The 21,395-nt window shown below is 37.1% G+C and overlaps 2 protein-coding genes across 2 annotated transcripts in view; one reads left to right on the forward strand and one right to left on the reverse strand.

The window, feature by feature from the left end:
- Positions 1-15,406, forward strand: part of LOC120542739 (lysophosphatidic acid receptor 4-like) — a 46,177-nt gene extending 30,771 nt beyond the window's left edge. Inside the window, exons 2-3 of the transcript XR_005636226.1 lie at positions 7,045-7,116; positions 14,487-15,406. The gene's annotated coding sequence lies outside the window, so the exon portion shown is untranslated. The remainder of the gene's footprint in view (positions 1-7,044; positions 7,117-14,486) is intronic.
- LOC120542738 (relaxin receptor 2-like) overlaps positions 1-21,395 on the reverse strand; it is a 94,617-nt gene that overhangs the window by 4,322 nt on the left and 68,900 nt on the right. The window contains exons 11-17 of the mRNA XM_039775377.1: positions 18,654-18,725; positions 17,224-17,295; positions 15,432-15,503; positions 11,892-11,963; positions 10,619-10,848; positions 9,082-9,492; positions 4,698-4,916 (exon numbers count right to left, since the gene is read on the reverse strand). Coding sequence (XP_039631311.1) covers positions 4,698-4,916; positions 9,082-9,492; positions 10,619-10,848; positions 11,892-11,963; positions 15,432-15,503; positions 17,224-17,295; positions 18,654-18,725 — 1,148 coding nt within the window. The remainder of the gene's footprint in view (positions 1-4,697; positions 4,917-9,081; positions 9,493-10,618; positions 10,849-11,891; positions 11,964-15,431; positions 15,504-17,223; positions 17,296-18,653; positions 18,726-21,395) is intronic.

Genomic DNA, 21,395 nt, shown 5'->3' on the forward strand with positions numbered 1-21,395 from the left:
GCATAACAGCGAGTTCATTTCTCAAAACACTTAGTGCAAATGGCAAAACATCATGGATGACCAGCAAAAGCAGGTAACCTCTTCAAAATCCTTAATCCATGCCTCAAAAGCAAGTATTTACATCGCTGAATATGTCAGTGCTATCAAAATGCCAAGTCCATGAATCATCGTCTACGGACATGACAGCCAAAATGTAAAGTCATGTTATCAATATAAAATTGGCACAATCTAAACATTTTCTGAGCACAAAACATCTGAATGACATGGGCAGGAAACATAAAAATACAAAACACAGATTGCTGGAGGTTGATTCAAGAAGAATATTTTATTGATTGCACAGGTATATGGTGACATACCATGCACTGCACTTGGAGTCTAGCAAAAAAATGCATTTCAATACTTTATGCATAACATATGAAATGAAGGGAAAAAAATTACAACATCGAAAACAATATATACATACTGAAACTCTAAATGCTCTCTACAATTGCTGCTGATTCTGTATATTGGGCCACATGACTAAAGGTTGTGGGAATTGAACGAGCAGTTTTGAGAACTGCAATTCTGTTGTGAGAAATGCACCAAAGCAACTGAGGGGACTGCTCAGTAATTAGTTGCTTGATTGATCTAAGATCTCACACCTGCCCCGAATAATGTGTCACCTGAGAGCAATTTAAGGTGGTGCAGGAATCATCAGTATTGTGAATACAAACCAAAAAAAGTTTTGTAGAAACCTATAAAATACACTTGACAGCCAATGATATCATGTTGAACACTTTTGACTGCAATGACTTACACAGTGAAAAAATGACAAGTTTGTCTGGAGTGTAAGACTATGCAAAAGAGGGCTACACAATGCTTTTTGATCATCATGACATAAGCAACCGCTGATGCATGATATAGCTGAGAATTGCACATAAGCATCTGCCTGAGTGAACTAAAGCAATTGCAAAATGACAAAAACACCAAGAAATTGCTGTTATGATGTGCACAACTCACTAAAGGTTGTGGGAGTTGAACGAGCAGTTTTGAGAACTGCAATTCTGTTGTGAGAAATGCACCAAAGCAACTGAGAAAAACTGTAAAAATATGAAAAGGTGATGATATGATGATAAATTGTCTGTTGTCAGAAATATTTTATGTCACAAGGAGCTTTGCTTCCTTGGTGGTGAAGACCATTTTCTGCACAGCCTTTAATGACGTGCTTTCATAATAATAAAATAAAGTGTAGTATAACATTTTTGATTCTTTAATTAGTAATAAAACTTTTACTGCCAATGACATGTAGACCAGATAATTTTTTTCCATGCACCACTTCAGATAGTAAATACAGTAGTTCCTGAATGGTCTCAGTTCTCACTGTGTTGATAACATAACATTTTCAGACTCAAGTTAATCAAAATCAAGGCTACAGGGAGCTGAAACTTGTTCTGACAGCCTTGGGCACATGGTGGAAACAAACAATTTAGAACGAAAAATTAAATTTTTAGAAATATTCTGTCCAAAAAACATTTTTTTTACATTTTAACTATATATTACTTACCCCATGTAGTGTGTGATGTTGGCCAAGAAAAATTTGAATCTCATGTTTTCATGCAGAACAAAGTTTTTGGTATGATAGGAGTCTGGTGGCCAATGCTGGACAACAGAAAACAATATTTAAAAAAATCAGAAAAATATTGTCCATATAAAAAAATCTCATGTTACTTGTGTCACATAATCCATATCTCCAGATGTATGTTGACAATGTCCCAAACACATTTTTTACTAAAATATTGTTAAAAAGACTAAAAAGTGCTTAGATGCACCCAAGCATTTAAATTGTAGACCCACCTCCCTGTCTCATACATTGGTCAGGAGTCCTGCCCAGCAACAGCTTATTCATTGGCTATCATTATGGTTGACATTATATTGACAAAAAGTGTGCACAGAGAGACTAAAGATTAAAAGTTAAGGAAAAGCGAGTGAAGGCATTTTCAGGAAGTGCTGATCAACAAACAAGTGGTCAATTCACCCACACAGTTTTACACCTGTGGATATGAATATACTGTTAATGTAATGACAGCAGGTTGGCCTACAATTCAAACGCTCCTTCTTGTCTGAATGCTTTTCATTTTTATTCACAATAGAGTTTTCTGGATGAGGTTTATTTAACAATATTTTATTTTAGGATGTTGTTGAGAAATTGATAGGATGATGTGACGTGATTTTGCAACACAAGTAACGTGAGAGTTTTTCATGGATATATTTGAAATTATTTGCTCTTGTCTAGTAATGGTCACTATAGACACCTGTTATATCAAAAATGTTGTTATCTCCATTCTGTATGAAAACATGACATTAAAATATTTACTTGTCCATCACTAAAAACTACATTCACTGTACAAATTATTAGGAACACCTGTGTACCTACTTATTTATGCAATTACCTAATCAGCCAATCATGTGCCAGCAACACAAATCATAAAATCATGCAGACGCAGGTCAGGAGCTTTAGTTAATTTTCACATTAAAAAAATGTGATCTTAGTGATTTCAACTGTGGCATGATTGAAGGTGCCAGATGGACTGGTTGGAATATTTCTGTAACTGCTGATCTCCTGGGATTTCCACATACAGCAGTCTCTAGAGGATTTATTCAGAATGGTGCAGCAAACAAAAAATATCCAGTGAGTGGCAGTTCTGTGCACAGCACTGCCTGTGGACAAACAGTTTTGCACTGACAGTAAGGCTACAGTAACTCAGATAATCCCTCTGCACAACTGTGCTGAGCAGAAAAGCTTCTCAGCATGCATAGCATTTTGAACTTAGAGGCAGATGGGATACAGGTAGACCACCTGTTCCGACCGCAGTTTGCCTGTTGGACAAAGATTGGAGTGGAGGATACAATTATCTTATCTGCTCCACCAGGCTTATTAGCACCTGGACAACGCTGACAGCACTGTGAGGATTGTTTTTTGATTTCTCCAGTGCCTTCAATACCATCAAGCCACCCCTATTAAAGGGTAAACTCAGAGATATGCAGCTGGATGAGCCAATGTAGCCCTGGATACGAATATGAGCAACACCGGAGTACCATAAGGAATAGTCCTGTCTCCTTTTCTCTCTCTGCTTTATAGTCATTCCAGACCAAAGTGTGTGTGTATTTATTTATTTATTTACATATGTATGTGTCTATCTATTTAAGAAGCTTCTGTAAAAAGCCAAATTTTCCCCTGGGGAAAAAAAATAAAGATCTCTTTTTATCTATACAACAATAGAGGACCCCTACAGATTTTATTTTTTTTATTTTTTTCTCCAGCCTTTGGAGTTTTTTTTGTTTTTTCTGTCCACCCTGGCCATCGGACCTTACTCTTATTCTATGTTAATTAATGTTGACTTATGTTTATCTTTTATTGTGTCTTCTATTTTTCTATTCATTTTGTAAAGCACTTTCAGCTACATTTTTTTGTATGAATATGTGCTATATAAATAAATGTTGATTGATTGATTGATTGATGTCGTGTTCCACTTCTGTCAGCCAAGAAGAGAAAGCTGATGCTGCAGTGGGCACAGGCTCAAAACCAGAAAGTTGAAGTCTGGAAAAACATAGAGTGGTCTGATGAATTGCGAGTTTTTGCTAAGACACACACAAATGATAGGGTCAGAATTTGGCACTAACAGCATGAATCCATGCACCTAACCTTACTTGTTACAACAGTCCAGCCTGGTGGTTGTAGTGTAATGGAGTGGGGAATGTTTTCTTGGCACACTTTCGGCGTATTAATACAATCAATCATTGAATCATTAATCAATCATTGCAAAAATGGCACATCCTTACTGCGCAGTGTTGCTGATCATGTGAATCCCTTCATGGACATGATTTACCCTTTTTTAAAGGCTAGATCTAGCATGATTAGTTCTGCTTTGTGACATGATAATGCACCATGTCACAAAGTAAAAGACATCTCAAACTGGTTACAATAACATGAATGATTAACTCAGCGTTCTTCAGTGGCCCTCCCAGTCAGTAGATCTGAATACAGTAGAACACCTTTGGGATGTGGTAAAACATGAGATTCACAGCAAGAATGTGCAGCTGACAAATCTGCTTAAACTGTATGATGCGATCATGTGAACATGGACCAGCATCTCAAACGAATATTTCCAACATGTTGTGGAATCCATGCCATGCAGAACTGAGGCTATTTTGATAGCAAAAATGAGGTCCTAGCTGGTATTACTACAGTGATCCTAATAATTTATCCAGTAAGTGTACATGAGGAAAAAAGGTATCATTTTGGGGTGGAGTACGCCTTTAAGGCACATGTCTTTTGGATGTAGAAGAAAATAATGGAGTACATAGACAAAAATCACACAGGCTCAAGGAGTGAAAAGCTCCTAGGTAGTGGACAGTCAAGTATTTGTCTCAGACCACAATCTTATTCACTGCCAGATACTCTCCCTTCAACAAATACCTCATGCAATCAATATTGTGAAGTCAGACACACAGGTGAAGTACACACTTTTTTGCTCACAGTAACAAATTGCCCTGTTTGCGTGAGAGGTTGGGCATATTTAATGAGATCTAAGAACTTTGTAAATCTTTAATTACGCAAATGCTTCAAAATATCACTGAAGTTGACATCATCGAACAAGTCACCATTGGAGATCAAAATTTCCAAAATGTTACATTTATTGTTGTCTATTACGTTTTACCTGGAATCTGCACTTGCAGAAGAGACAGCACCTTAAGGATGAAGATGGGGATCCAGCAGAGGGCATCAGTGAAGACAATGAAGAAGAAGTGGTGAGCAATGGCCACATCATTCCTCAACTGTCTTTTCTTAGAGCAGGTGCGCGAGCTAGTTTTGCGGATAGACAGGAACATCGTAACATAGGACAGGAGGATAACCAAGAAGGCCAGTACATTTAAGCCTACCAAGAACAAAAAAGAACAAAGCAATCAACTTTCTAAAGTCAAGAAAAACTTTATGAACTGTAACCTGCAAACACTAATTTTGAGGACAAACACAATATTTATATAATGTATGTATATAAGTACAGGTTACAGAAGAACAAAAGTAACAAAAGAATAGTGGTTTTATTAACCAAGCAGGTGAATAATCATAAGAAATGCTCAGTAAAAACTCAGGTTGAAAATAATAAAAATCTCTTCCTGTTTACCTCTTATGTAGTTCACCTCTAGCCTCTTTTCCTGTCAAGCCATTAGCAATGGATTCCTCTCAACTCCAACCCACCCATATAATGACTCTAGTGGCCTTTTAACCCCTGATGAGGAGATCCTTTTGATTAAGCCTTTACAAGTACTTCTGGGTTACCTGGCCAGGGCACAAACGTCTTCTGGTAGCATTGAGGAGCTTTCCCTAGTGTAACTAAGTTTTCATGCAGACTTCTCATGATTCAGCAGGCCCAAAATCTGTCGTCACCAATGTTCCTGCAAATCTATTCTGAAGTGAGCTCAACTATATTATAATATATACTATGTATGTATATTCCTGTGACTGGATTACTCAGGTTTGGGAATGTTGCATTACATACGAACACATTACATATGAACAGACTTCAGCTCCCTGCAGCTCTGGCAGTACCCTAGATGAAATGAGTGAGCAGAAGCAGGATTGCTGTTGAGTGGCGTCACCCCTGTGTGTTATCAAATCTCAGTCTAGACTCTTATTGTTTGTAGCTCCTGGCCGGTGAAATGAGCTGGACACTTCCATTCAAAATTCTGAGTCCCTCAATGTGCTTAAGAAGCATTTGAAGGCACTTTTGTTTGCCGAAGTTCTATCTAATTTTTTTGTTAGGTTTTGTAGGAATTGTAACTCGCTTACATTTTGTTCTAAACTCTTCATTTGTAATGATCAGTTTTGTAATCTTGTCCAGTAATACTTGTTCACAAACAGTCCAGCAGACTGATGTTTACTCAGTTTTGTTGATCTCTTTTTAAGTCAGTTTGGATAAAAGTGTCTGCTAAGTACATGCAAATAAATGTAAATGAAAGATACTTAAAATGCATTCACACAAAGGTTTTTAAATTCTTGTAATTGTAAGATTGCTGTCAAAGGTCTGTGTTCAATCACCACTCATTTTGTAAGCAAATGTTACGTTTTGAATGTGAGTGATATATTCTAAAACACATATGAGAACTGGAATACAAGTGTGAGTGATATATTTTGTAATCACATGATTTTTGCCAGTGTTATTATAAAAGTAAGACATTTTGTAAGTATAAATTATTTGTTGCTTAGTGAAGAATGTTGTATATTTTGTCTTAGTTCATTTTTTCCCAACTTTTCCAGGCCTTTTAGGTATGAATCTGGGAGTTTTCTGCCTCTGAGATTTTGTTAATGACATTAGTTTTTTGCTTTAGAGCTTTGTCTTATTGTTGTGAAATATTTTGGAACATTTCTGCAGCCATTTTTTGGCTTCCATTATTATGGACATGTCCTTTGAGGTTGTGAACTATCAATCACAGCCCAATAGGAAAAAAATCACTGTGTGGTCATGTATCTTATCCAAGTCCATGGATTCAAGAAAAAAAAAAGTTCTTGCTATTTCCTTTGTTTAACAATCTACTAGCTAAATACCTTAGTTTTTGGTATTTTCAACTCTGATTCTAGTCTCATAATTTGGTTTTGATTGTTGTATTTCTGATCTCTTGGTATTTGATATATTTTTTGTACTTTGACTATGTCTTTTCTCCTGGTTATTCTATAAAATCATTTGCGCTTTCCTACAAAGCATGACAAGGTGGAGCTTGTGGGTAGTATGTGGTGGAGCATACAATCTATTACTGAGTCTAGAAACATTACTATTTGGAGGTGGGGAAGGAGGTGTGTCTTGTAATTGGCTGGTTAATAACGACAATTCCCATTGGCTAGAAGAGTAAAGATCCACCATTACCCCTGGGCTTTCCTGCTTAGATTACTTAGTCTATAATGCTACACAAGTGTTATGTATCAGTTTAGATTTATGTATATTTCATATATTATCGTTTTTCTTGTTAATTTTGAGTTTTTATATTTCTTTTTTTTTTTTCCTTTAGTACTACTGGCCATTTATTTCCAGTCAGAAGCAAGACCCTGCAATTAAGTACTGAAGAGGTTTGAAGTTGTTTGTAAGCATTGTTTTTTTGTGGATATACTCACAATGTCTTTTAACATATGTTTCTGCACTTTTTGTAGATTCTGATATTGATTTACGTTTTGGGACTTGTTTGCCTGGCACTTCCTTCCAGGCAACTCCTTTTTGCTTTTTTGAGCATTCATGTTATACTTCTCTATTATGATAAATAAATCATCCATTTAGAAAGATACTTTGGTTTCCCTTTTGTGTGCAAGCCAGGAGTTTAGGGTCATCCTCCTTCTTGTGGTGCTTTTTTGCTTAATTTTGGGACTTTTCTAGTTATGTAGCTAGTTTTCATTGTTTGGGGTTTTCTAAGCTGAAGCCAACAGATAGCAGCGAGGAGTAGCCAGATTAGTATGAGCCCCTTTTGGGCTAGCTAGTGAAGGTTCTGCTGTTAGGCTATATTTTGGAAACCTCACACCCATTTTTGCCATGTTTGTGACTCCAAATCACAAGAGCAAAGTCAAAATTCAAGTGTACAGAATCAAAATGTAGTCTACACTTACAAAATGTTTTTTCCTCACTCATGGGCTTTTGGCAGTAGAGCTCCGCAACAACACTGAGAAAAATTACATGACCACAAAATGCTTATAGATAGATAGATAGATAGATAGATAGATAGATAGATAGATAGATAGATAGATAGATAGATAGATAGATACTTTATTAATCCCAAGGGGAAAATCACATAATCCAGCAACAGTATACTAATACAAAAAAAATAAATAAATTAAAGAGTAATACAAAACAGACAATAACTTTGAATAAGGTTAGCATTTTCTCCCCTGGGTGGAATTGAAGAGTCGCATAGTGTGGGGAAGGAACAATGTCCACAGTCTGTCAGTGGAGCAAGACAGTGACAAAAATCTGTCACTGAAGCTACTCCTCTGCCTTGAGATGACACTGTTAAGTGGATGCAGTGGATTCTTCATGATTGACAGAAGTTTGCTTAGTGCCCGTCGCTCTGCTACAGATGTTAAACTGTCCAGCTTTATTCCTACAATAGAGCCTGCGTTCCTAACAAGTTTGTCCAGGCGATCACCATTGAGATGTTTCTACACCTTGTTTGGAATTCACCCATGATGGACATGATTAAGACAGGCACACACCTCTCTACAGAAGTTCCAAGCTGACAATGTGTGTCAGGCGTCCTCCATCTTTATGCTGCCTCCCCAGCACAGCACCGCGTAGAAGAGGGCACTTGCCACAACCGTCTGGTAGAACATCTGCAGCATCTTATTGCAGATGTTGAAGGACGCCAACCTTCTAAGGAAGTATAGTCGGCTCTGTCCATTCTTACACAGAGCATCAGTATTGGCAGTCCAGTCCAATTTGTCATCCAGCTGCACTCCCAGGTATTTATAGGTCTGTACCCTCTGCACACAGTCTCCTCTGATGATCACGGGGTCCACGAGGGGCCTGGGCCTCCTAAAATCAGTTCCTTGGTCTTGCTGGTGTTCAGGTGTAAGTGGTTTGAGTCGTACCATTTAACAAAGTCTTTGATTAGCTTCCTGTACTCCTCCTCCTGCCCACTCCTGATGCAGCCCACAATAGCAGTGTCTTCAGCGAACTTTTGCACTTTTAGTTTTACTTTTATGCTCAAACATATACTCAAAATGTGGTTCGGTCACTTTAAAATGTCCTATGCATGCTTTTCAAATGTATCATTTACTCTCAAAATGTGACACAATGAAAATGTCCTACAAACACTTGCATTGTATTGTATTGTTTGTGCTCAAAATGTGCTATGCATGCTTACAAAATGTATCACTTGAGCTCAAAATACAACGCACTCTTACAAAATTTGAGCTTATCGCACACAAACCTTTTTACATGAATCTAACTCCATGTTAATTTTTTTGCATTCCAGTATAGAACTATTAACTGCAATGTATAAAATGCTTTTGAAATTAGATTTTTTTTAATGAGTAGCAAAGTAAAAAAAGTAAATTCTTACCAAGGAATATGCCAACAGAGTAGTATTTAGCTCCTGGTTTTTCAGTCTCATCAGAGTAAAGGGGAAAGCAAACTCCATTTCGGCCATAATAATTCCCAAAATACTCATAGTTATGGAGTGGAATGAATGCAATGATGAAGCCCGCAGTCCAGATAGACAGTAGGATGATGAGAGTCTGGCAGCGACCTGGTCTCATGGTATTAAAAGGGAATGTAATGGCCAGGCACTTCTCCACGGACAGATATGTAAGAAGCATGACGGAAACCTCACTGGACAGCATAGCCAGAAATCCCACAAAGCTGCACTCTGTGCTCTCCATCCAGTATTGGGCATGTTGGTTGTACTCACCTCTGTACATAACATCAAAAACTCCTACAAAGAACAGGTATATTCCCATAAGGCAATCTGCACCTGGATGGGAGCAAAAAGCAACCAAAGAAATTAAAATGTCTAAACTGTCAACGCAATTCCCTCAAAACCTTGAAATAAATAGACGGATTAAAAATGGATGGGGCATTAGTGATGTTAAATTATTCATCAAGTAAAATATTAAACCCTTTCATGTCTAATCTTCTACTGTCTTTACTATGTTATTATTTATACAACGTAACTGACAATAATTTGTTATTTACATGCATATGCACATACAAACAAGCTTTTATGACGACACATTCAATAGATTCTGAAAGTATTCAGACCTTCATTTTTTCACATTTTGCAGCCTTGTGTCATTCCCTCAGGAGTGAAACTTCACATTGACACAGGCATTCAGACCCTTTGCTTTGGTGCTCCTTATTCTATTGATCACCACTGAGATGTTTCCACACCTTGTTTAGAATTCACCCATGATGGACATGATTAAGACAGGCACACACCTGTCTACAGATGTTCCAAGCTGACAATGTGTGTCAGAGCAAAAACCAAAGATTAAAGGAATTGTCTGCAAAGATTAGAGACAGGGTTGCATCATCACAGATCTGAGGCTACAAACAATTCCTGCAGCATTGGAGGTTCCCAAGAGGTCAGTGGACTCCATAACTGTTAAACAGAATAAGACTGAACAACCATTAATCTGAGCGATTGTGGGAGAAAGACCTTGGTAAGAGAGGTGACCAAGAACCTGATGGGCACTCTGGCTGAGCTACAAAGAACCTGTGTGGAGATGGGAGAAACTTCTCCTCACTGCAACACACCAACTATCTTGGTTTTATGATAAAGTGGCTATGCTGAAGCCTCTCTTCATTAAAATAAATGCATGGAAACCTGCTTAGAGATTGCAAAAAGGCGCGAAAAGGATTCTCAGACTGGGAGAAATAAGATTCTCTGGTCTGATGAAACCAAGATTAGTGTCATGTCTGGAGTAAACCAGATGCTTTTCATCTATGCAATACCACTCCAACAGTGAAGTATGGTGGTGGTAGCATAATGCTGTGGGCTTGTTTTTAGGCAGCACAGATTGGGATACTAAACAGGGTTGAGGGAGAGCTGAACAGAGTACACCTTATAATCAGTGAATGAATGCTTTTAATAAACTTACCACAAAGGCACTTGATTCCCAAAGCATGCAGCTGGTTCTCTGCACGGATGCAGGAGCGCATGCAAATGACAAAAATGTTGCCAACACAAGTAAGCGTAGCAATGACCCAAACAAAAACTCTAAGAATAATGCTGGCTAGCAGGTCCTCCAGTGAAGAGATGCCATCTGTGTTTGGCTTGCAGCTCCTGACATGAGGTGCCAGTCGGCAGTACTGGAATGTCTTGAAGTAACTGACGAAAGAGAGACAAACACGTTACAGTGTTTGTTAGTCTTCTTGTAAGGTCACTCCAAAGTGAGTCAGGACATGTGTGCTCAAATGAGGAGTTATTCCATTTCCATAAAGCACATACTGTAGGTCACCAGGGGATAACCGACCAAGGTCTTAACCCATCTCCATTTCATGTCCTCACATGGAGAGGCTGGCCTTAAATAATGAGTTTCCTAATTAGAAATAGATTCCTTTTAGTAAAACTGACTTGGAGGCCCTGTGTTGAGTTCCAGCCTCTGATAAAGTGAAATGAAGAGAAGTGACATGCTAAATGATTCTCGCTTATGACAACATACTTTATTTTATTAAGATGACTAGTCAGTTACAATCAAAGTAGTCTCACATGTTCGGATTAGGACTGGAAACCACAAAGTTTTTTATGCTCCCAATAATGTTAACAATTGTGACCCTCAGCAAGTCACTTAACTTGTATGTGCTGAAGCTGTATAAATAATTGCTTTTGTAAAAAATAAACACCAATTCTAAAATACTCGTGACTATTAAAGGCATATTATCCATGTCCATGTAATTATTATTATTAGAATATTATGCAGTGCCTTCAGAAAGTGTCCAGACATCTTCACTTTTGTCACATTTTGTTATGTTGCAACCTTATGCTAAAATCTTTTAAACTATTTTTCCCCTCATAAAACACAGTCAATTTCCAAGAATGACAGAAAAAGCAGGAGCTAACCTGCAACAGGGTGCAAGTTCATTGCAGGTTCCAGTCATCCATACATGCACACTGGATCATTTACACTTGTCAATTAACTTAACATGTACATCCTAGGGATTGGAAAGAAAAAGGCATGGAGACACAAAGAAAATGGATAACTATACATAAGATGGTGGCTGGGCATGGGATTTCAACCCAGGATCTGTGTGGCAGCAGTGCTGAATTCCATGCCACCATGCCATCTTCAAGTATCAAAATTTTCAATACAGCTATTTTTAAAAAAATCTTAAAATTGGAAGAAAAAGAAAGAATACCAAAAGACAACCTACATGTGTGTGAGGTTCTTCAGACGGGTGAACATTCGCGAGTGAGTATCAGGTATTTCAATCTCTTCAAGGTCTCTGAGGAAAGAAAAACGATATTGATGATACAAACAAAAAATGTGTTTGTTAGATTATATCAAAATATTTTAGAAAATCCTTTAATCATATAATATATAAGGTAAATTCTGAAGCCTGACATATGAGGAATTATGTATAGTGGAGCAAAAATAACAAATGCAGGCAAAATAGAGAGCTCTGGTAGGCTGCATTTGAATTATCTGTGTGGAGTTTCCACATTCACCCCATGTTTTTGTTTATTTTTATGGGTGGAGTGCAATATTTAGCCTGGGGATGTTTGATGAATAATAAAAATAACTGGATTTTTTTAGAGTTACAATTCAAATCAAATACAAAGTTGCAATATGAACTACATTTCACTAAAAGCCAGGTCCATAGATATTTGGACAGTGACACAATTTTCATAATTTTGTCTCTGTACACCACCACAATGGATTTAAAACAAAGCAATTATTATATGATTGAAGGGTAGCTTTCAGCTTTAAAGGGTATACCAAAAAGATTGTTTAGGAGCTGCTTAGGAATGACAGCAATGTCAATGTCAATTTATTTATAGAGTACTTTTAAAACAACATCAGCAATGCTGTTGCTAAAGTGCTTTACATTAAAACATACAATAAAAATAAATAGAATGAAATACAATAAAACACAATACAACCAGCAGTTAATTGAAACAAGCAAATGATTAAGACGAGGGGAACATCAGTATCACTGAAGGTCACAGAAAGCTAGAGAATAGAAATGCGTTTTCTCAATTTAGTTTTAAACAGTTCAATTGATGGGGGCTTCTTAATGTAATTATGTAAAGAATTCCTCTGATGAGGTGCAGCAGCTGCAAAAGCCCTGTTCCCCTTAGTTTTGCACTTAGTGCGACGGACAACAAAAGACAACAGACTAGTAAATCTAAGCTCTCTGGATGGCTTGTGTATAACACACAATTGGGATAGGCAGGGGCATACCAAGCCTAAAGCTAACTGGTAGCCAGTGTAAAGAGGCTAAAATTGGACATACAGAGGCAGACATTCTTGTCCCAACTGAAAAACAAGCAGCAGCATTCTGAACCAAGTGCAACCTGCATACCAGGGATTTACTGATCCTAGAATATAATGAGTTACAGTCATCAAGCTGAGAAAAGATAAAAGCATGAGTAACTTCCTCAAGATCCCTAGGAGAAAAACAAGGCTTGACCATGGCTGAAAGACGAAGCTGGAAAAAGCAACTCTTGACCACAAAGTGAATCTGTTTCTCAAAAGAGATTTTACTGTACTGCACTTTTAAGCAACAGCGGTGAGCACATGTGTGTGACTCTACAGCCATTTCAAGAGCTTGGACTGACTTCTGAGGACCTGTTTACTGACAGGAGCTGTTATATGACATATAAAAGAGGAACATTCTGTATACAACATATTCAAATTGAATAGCTAGTGTGACGGACAGCCGGGTCCCATGCCCGGCCGGGACGCCCCTGCTGAATATGTTCGGGGGAGCCACCATGGACAGCTAAATACCTCCCCCGGGATGCATGGTGGCAGCCTCCCTGGCCGTTGTTCGTTTCCCAGTCTCCCACGTGGCTCCATGGACAATGGAGTCCTCCACAGCCTAGTTGGGAGATGGGGTGGCCGCTAGGGGGTGCTGCTGAGAGCCAACAACCCGGATGGACGAGTTATCAGTCCCACCCAGAGGTGCAATCAGGACCAGCACCTGGAACACTTCCGGGTGGGCTATAAAACGGGCCAGCCTCCCTTTATTCGAGGCCAGAATCGGGAGGAAGAGGACGAGGTTGCCTGGGAGGAGTGGTGGTGCCAAGAAGGGTTGTTTGAGCTCTGTATAAAGTGCTTTGGGACTGTGTTGGGCCTGAGGGACACGGGGAAGACGTGCGCCCACGGGCAAAGAAAAATAAAAAGCCTATTTGTTTTACATGTGCCTCTGCGTAAGTCTGTGCCAAGTCGGGCGCTATATAGCGCCTTTTACACTAGATATGAAACAGCACATTCATCTGTAATTAATGTCATGCAGAATGTTTCTCTGTTCCTTTTAAGGATAGGTGACATGCAAGAGCAAGTTGCTTAGGGTAAGAGGGATTTGAATATTAAGTTCATATTGTATTCTATTCATGGGTATTCTGGTTTTGCACTCCAGTTGTGGTGGGTTAGCAGACCGGACTAAACTGACTCAGTGTAAGGATATTTTAGGAGTCTGCAATGAAAGGGTGACCAGTACAGATTAGATTCTGTCTTGCATTTGGTAATTTCAGGATGAACTCTAACTCTTCTCAACCCGGGGATTAGGAATGGAAAGACTCCATCGTTTAATAAAATAACTAGCTTACAGCAAAATATCCAGTTACGTGGTTTAACATGAATTAAACATTTACAATACAGGTCAATAATTATTTGTACTTTGGTTAATTTTGTTTGGGTTGATTCTACAATTTCACCACGCACATGTGGAATCATAGTCAGACTGTGGTCACAGTGGTAAGATTTCAACCTTTATCATTCAGTTTCTCTTGTTGTTTTCTAGGAGTAAACATGGCTGCTCTGCTCTCCATTTGCACCAAAGAAGAACAGCAAGCAGTGATCTACTTTTTATGGGCTGAAGATGTATCAGGGACTGAAATCCACAGAAGTTTTTTTTACACAATATGAAGACAGAGTTTTCCATGGCAGAGAGTTTACAAATGGATGGAGTAGTTCAAAAATGGTCGAGCAAGCTTTAAACACAAAGAACACGTGGGATGCTTTTCTACAACTGCTTCTGACAGTAGCATTGGACAAGTCTGTATCATGACTCTGACAAACCAACAAAGATTTTGGTCCCTTTCAAAAAGATCAAAAATAATTAGATAAGGTGGAAGCCCTTGCATAACTGTAACAGTTTTATTTATTTTTTCCCAGCTATTGTTACAAGCTACATAGAATAAGTAACATAAAAAACAACTTTTGGGTTGAGTATGCCTTTAAACTCCAAGATCTCCAGTTCAATCCCACCTCTGACTCAGTAAGTGACCCTTAACAAGTTTAATTTGCCTCTGCTCCAACTGCAAAAATGTATGTATACAATTGTGCTATATCCTGAACTATTAATTATCTTTGGATACAAATGCCAGTTAAACATTCTGTAAATAAATACTTGCATACAGCCACACTTGCTCATACCAGGCCAAAGTTAAGCAACTGATCAATGGAAATGAGAAGAATGCAAGAATTATAAAAAAAAGACCATCATGTACCACACGGAAAACATGTGACCTTCACATAGACAGTGTCCGGGCTATCCACTGCATCACCATGCCACCCTTTTGTGGAAAATTCTTATTCTTGTTGAATATGCCACACAGTAAATATTTCCTCTTTTCATGAGACTTTCACTTGTAGACTACATTTATAAAAATCCTTTTTGTGCCAGCCAGAGGCATTTAGCAGTTTGTAACAGTACTTAAGAATGAAAACCAGTAAAAATACTTACAGAGACTGCAGACTTTTCAGGTTGTCAAACTGATTTGGGTGAATATAACAAAGTGGATTCCTTGAAAGATTTCTGTAATATATAATAAAAATATAATCAAATACCAGAAGATCAACTAAATCGATCCAAATATGAAAAAATAAACCTAAGGGGAATACTACAAAGAAACAAAGTTAAAAGGATACACAGAATTCAAAATACTTAAATTCAGCACTTGGAAGGGCCAAAAACAGAATTTTAAACCAGAACGGCAAAATATTACAATTAACTCAAGGTAAGAATTGTGGACGCTGAAGTCAAAAACAACGAGAGGCAAAAACCAATTTAAATTAAAAAGCAATTTCTTTATTCTTGGTGAGTTAAAGAGACTGAGAGACTAAAGCTCAGTGCAACTGATTGAGGCTTAGACAGACTGCTCAAAAGAAAGAGCTAGCTTATTCATTAGACAAAGAGAAAAAACATGGCAGTTCATTTTGAGGTCATACCTAGATTGCTGTAAGTCACGGTTACATCCCGATTTATTACATACAGCAGTATACCAAAAGAAAGAGTTATCAGGCACTCGCATTCCTAAGGAATATGCCCTTCTCACTACACACACAAGACCAATTTAGGCAGTTTCTTATAGTTCATTACATTAGTTATAAAAAGATTACATTCTTATAGTTTTAATATCTTCATTAGATTATATTTGTTTGGTTAGATTAACAATTCTTATTTATTAATTCATAAGTGACATGTTTTCTTATATTTTTAAGTAAGAATTCAGAAAACAATCATATTGATTTATTATATCACAGGGTGTTCTGTTAGTATCAAGAGGTCAGTATTTTCTCCAAAAAAGAATGTAAGTTAATCACATAATTCTGCGCACAAGCTTAATTCTTTTTCTACCTAAATGAAGAACAAATTCAAATTCATATAGAAGTAAAAATCATATAGCTCTCTGCAGCATGATTAATACAAAATACAGTCCTCTGTATTTGTAAGGTAACTACTTATAATCATTACAGTTAATAATGTTTTTTTCTTTCTCAGAATCCATAAGTATTACCGCAGAATGAAAAAGAACTAAGTGTTAATAGTTGGCATTTTTTGCACCTTGAGAAATATTGTTTTCTGCATGTTGTTGTTCTCATTGTTGACATCATCTGTACGACTAGATTAGGATTGGCACATGCGGTTGTGGACTGTCAGAGTATTAGATAAAAATGCAGTCAGTGTGTTTACTTGTTATTCAATATTCTCTTTGATCTCTGCTTAGTGCTTTAAACTTGATGATCATGTTTGAGTTTTGATTATGACTTTGGCGTTACTTTCTTCTTCTGATCCCATTTTTACATTCTAAAAATATCTCTCTTTGTGAGACAGAACAGCTTTAATAGTTTCTGAATTTACCACGATTTGCCAGTTGCCTAGAAAACCTTGGGGGTATTGGAGCAGAAACTGTTAAGGCCGAATGATCTTCCTGATGCCCACCTCCTTTAGTTGTCCCTTTATGACACACAAGAGGGGACCATATTCAAACTCCAGAGCACATGTGCATGAAAAAAGCTCCTGCAATTATCATTTGCATTTTTTCTAGACTGGTATGTCTGGATGTTACATTGATTAAAGCTGCTTTTTTTATAACATATTAATGTTAGCAAATCAAGGCAGTTGGGATATTTTATGTTCCTGGCATTTAAAATGACTACATATCACACATGCCAACATAACATTATTTAATATACAAGACAAGACAACGATGAAGGTACAATGAAAAAAATGAAAAGATATTTTTAAATCTTACAGGGTCTGCAGGGATTGGAGGTCCTTAAAAATGTTATCTGGCATATCCACAAGCTTGTTGGCTGACAGATCTCTACAAAACATTAGGACAGTTGATTGAAGGCTTTAGCTACTTTATTTTAATCATTTCTTTGAAAATGGATAGATACTATTACTAAGTGTAATGGATGCAGAAATTTAACTTTTTACTTTATCAAAAACTAAACATTGAGCCCAATGACCTGTAGGATTACATGGCTTTGACAGCATCATGTTATTAAGATTGAGGAGTGACTTGAAAGTGCTCCCTAATCAGAATAAAATTAATAAATAAATGGAGTGTTGTAAATAATTACATCCAGGGTTATGTAGAGATGAAGCTTACTCCAGCAGCACTGGGGGCAAGGCAGGAAACAGAGGAGGTAACATTTATATGCTCACCTACATGGGCCCAACTTAGAGTAGCACTTCATCTTAATCTCAACATCTTTATGATGTGGGAGGAAAACCAGAGGTCTGGGAGAAAAACCCATACTGACATGGAGCCACGAGGAACCAATTCTAACCACTGTGCCACTCTGTAAGTGATCTTTTTTTATTCTGGAATTTATATTTAGAAGTGATTTTTCTTTAAACACATTTTAATAATAATTATTAAATATTTATTTAATTTCTGATTAATGTGCACTTTAAACATTAACCATATTGATGCACACCTTAAGGCCAATATCAAATGAAATCAATAGTTCACTAAATTTGTGTTCAGTGCCAAGTGGACCACATTTAAAAAGGCCATTGAACACCCCAGCCTACATGGAAATATTTTATTTTTTTTAAAGCCAAAATCCAGTTTCAAGCAGATTAATACAATGTGAATTTCCTGCCTAAGTGGTCTTATCTGCAAAATGGGCTAAAATATGAAAACTTTTGGTTTTGTACCTTGTGTGGCAAATTTGGCCTTGGCATCTCAGTAATCTATCAACTCTCACTGTCACTTGCAGATTGAGGTCCTTGTGTTAGATTTTAACTGAACTCCATGCCAATTACAGCCTGATATGAGTCTCCTGCAGCTAGGATAGGCTTTGAGTCGTTCCCAGTGTCTCAGTTTTCTTTGGTTGTTATTATTGTTTTTGTATAATCTAAATTGTTATGCTCTATTTTTTTATTGTAACGTTACTTATTTTGTGAAATACTTGGTAATCTATGAAAAAGGTGTTATATAAAATTATATATTTTAAATACATTCACCCTAATTGGCCTTAAATGGTTGTGCATGGAGTTGTCCTGTGATGGACTGCCACCCAATTCATGATTTGTTTCTATGACGACCCCAGTGCTGCATCTGTAACAGTGTACAGGATACTAGGCTACAAATAAATAACGATAGATAGATAGATAGATAGATAGATAGATAGATAGATAGATAGATAGATAGATAGTAAATTTTCTTACAGCTCAATCAAATTCTGTAGCCGACTAAAGGTGTTTTCTGAGGTCACTTCAAGTTCATTGTGCCCAAGAGATCTTTAAAAGAGTAAAATAAATTGTAACTGAAGATGTTTCTGTAGATATTCAAACATGTAAACATGATATTTCATAGTTACAACAAAGCTGCTGAAGACAATTATTAAAGATTCATTTTCTTCCCTTGTAAAACAATTGGGACACTCCATGTGGAGTGATGCTTGCATTATTCAGTACTGGTTATGACAGTTATTTATTAAAGTCAAAAGCAGACTGGGATTAAAAGAAGTAATTTTTATATTCACAAATACTGAGGATCCACTTTATTAGCTCCACCTATGTAAAAGGAAGTCAATCACGTATTCACCTTAAGAACAGTCTGAATGACTTATTTGAGCCAGGAATTAATTTGTCTTGAATGTACAGCATAAGGATGCTAGTTCATGCTGTCTGCAAAGTGTCTCACTGAGATCACTGGTGAGATAACTGCTTTAAATGAGTTGTTCTGTCTCATCCCACAAATAACCAATTGGATTAAAACCTGTTGTCTGCAAAAGCCAATGCATTCCAATAAATTCACTGGCATGTTTCTGGAATCCCTTTTTAGTACTATCGTGCTGAAAAGGCGTATATAAAGAATATACTGCAGTTCTCTATACACTCAGCATTCCATAACTCAACTAAAACTCTTCTAATGATAAACTGATGTCAATTAAAATTGTTTGAAATGTAACCAGGGCAAAATCCAACCCGCGAGTGTTGCCATTTAGTTGGAGCATCACTAGACCATATGTTTTGGGAATACCTGTACACTAAATTAAAATGATTTTATACTAAAATAATTCCATACTTCTCAGATAGGTTTGGTGTGAAAATCACTCTGAATCCATTAATGGTTGACTAGGCTGATTCCAGGGCTACAGTGGATGAGTTATGAAGAAAGATTAAAAGAAATGAGACTTTTCAATTTAAGCAAAAGAAGATTAAAAGGAGACTTGACTGAAGTGTGCAAAATTATAAAGGAAACCATCTGTAACTAGCAGCTGTCATACTTTTTGTCTTTTATTTCTGGCACAAAGTCTTGTCTTGCAGGACTGGAGTTCTTGATATTTTTTAGTTTATAATTTAAAAACAGAATAATAATCTGAAAATCTAACAACATCACATTATAGTTTGATATATTCTGAAAAGAATGATACCCAACATATATATGCAGGTTTTAAAATAAGCCCGATTTACAGCGTGACAAAAATGTGACATAAAATCGTCACATAATATTGTTGCATAAAATTGCACTTTTAGGCTTAGAATTTTATAATGAGAGAGTAGATCAGTACAGTGGATTAAGGCTGTGTCGTTAAAATGGATTCATCAAGAACACAGGGACACAGGCACATGCAAACAAAAACTACCAAGTAGTGTGGTAGACTGTAGGACTTTAGGGATGATCGAAACTAGACTAGATGTTAGAAGAAGAATATTAGAAGAATTAAGCAGATAAGACAGGTGAGCTTTGTTGGGATGTTCTCGTCTAGAAAATTCTAATGATTTACTATGTTTGATTAAATAGTATGCCATTATAATGTTCCACTTTTTAAAAATAACATAAAAAATTATATAAAAAAGAAAAGGCCCTTTAACAGATAGTAGAAAGACACATGAATGATAACAAAGTTCAGATTATTGAAGCAACGATTTGTTCAGAATGTGGGCTACAAAAAGACAGCTGACATCACTGCACTGCCAATGCCAACCTACATTGGTGATGCATGAATCCACTGGGCTGACACCATGCTCTATGTATCTAATCTCACTGGGGTTATCAAACTAGGCAATATTTTTCCAGTCCTCCAGTATAATGTACTTCTATTCACCCACGATAAATGAACTTTCTTGTCTATCATTAACAAAAATGAAGCTGTCACCCATCATACTCCATTTGCGACACAGTACAATAAGTTGGGCATTGTGATGTGCTTCCTTCAGCACTACTATTGCGCTTACTTGGTTGACAATATCCCGTCTGTTTCTTTGCACGATATGTTCTCACTTTTTGTTGGCCCCTTTTGTCAACAGTCTGCTTTCTGACCACCTGCTTGTAGTTTGGGGTCACACATTGTTAATACAACTGTGACACTGCTATATGCAAAATCCACAGCTTTTCAGAGTACACTCACGCCATTGTCTGAAGTGCACACTACCATCCCACATTCAGAATCAAACCTTTACTCTTGTTTGTTCTAATTCTTCATCTTAACTGCCCACACATGCAATGTGTGTTTTGCTATCAGCATTTTCTTTTAGACAAAATTGACAAAACATTTTAAAAATCACTGCACACTGGGAAACTTTGTAAAGACTAAAAGCTAGTAGCTGTTATCAAATTTCATACAAAAAGGTGATCAAGTAACTATTGGGCAGTAAGCACAATATGCAAAAAAAGCTAAAATGATGTAAGCTCCCATTATGGAAAAAAAATTGAGCAATACAAGTCAAGAACAACGATATTAGTGAACAGTCACCTTGGGTTTTGACAGTGGAATTACAATTTCACTAATATGTTGGAATTGTATGAGGAAGCAGTAAATGCATACAATCAGAGAAGTGCATACATTATTATCTTGAATTTTAGAAGGCATTTAACAAGGTCTCACATGAAAGGCTAGAGGAAGGGAGATGTGTAGGTGGGTGCAAAATTGGTTAAAACACAGAAGCAAAGGCTTACGATGT

Source organism: Polypterus senegalus, chromosome 13, assembly GCF_016835505.1.
Source record: "Polypterus senegalus isolate Bchr_013 chromosome 13, ASM1683550v1, whole genome shotgun sequence".
NCBI lineage: Eukaryota > Metazoa > Chordata > Cladistia > Polypteriformes > Polypteridae > Polypterus > Polypterus senegalus.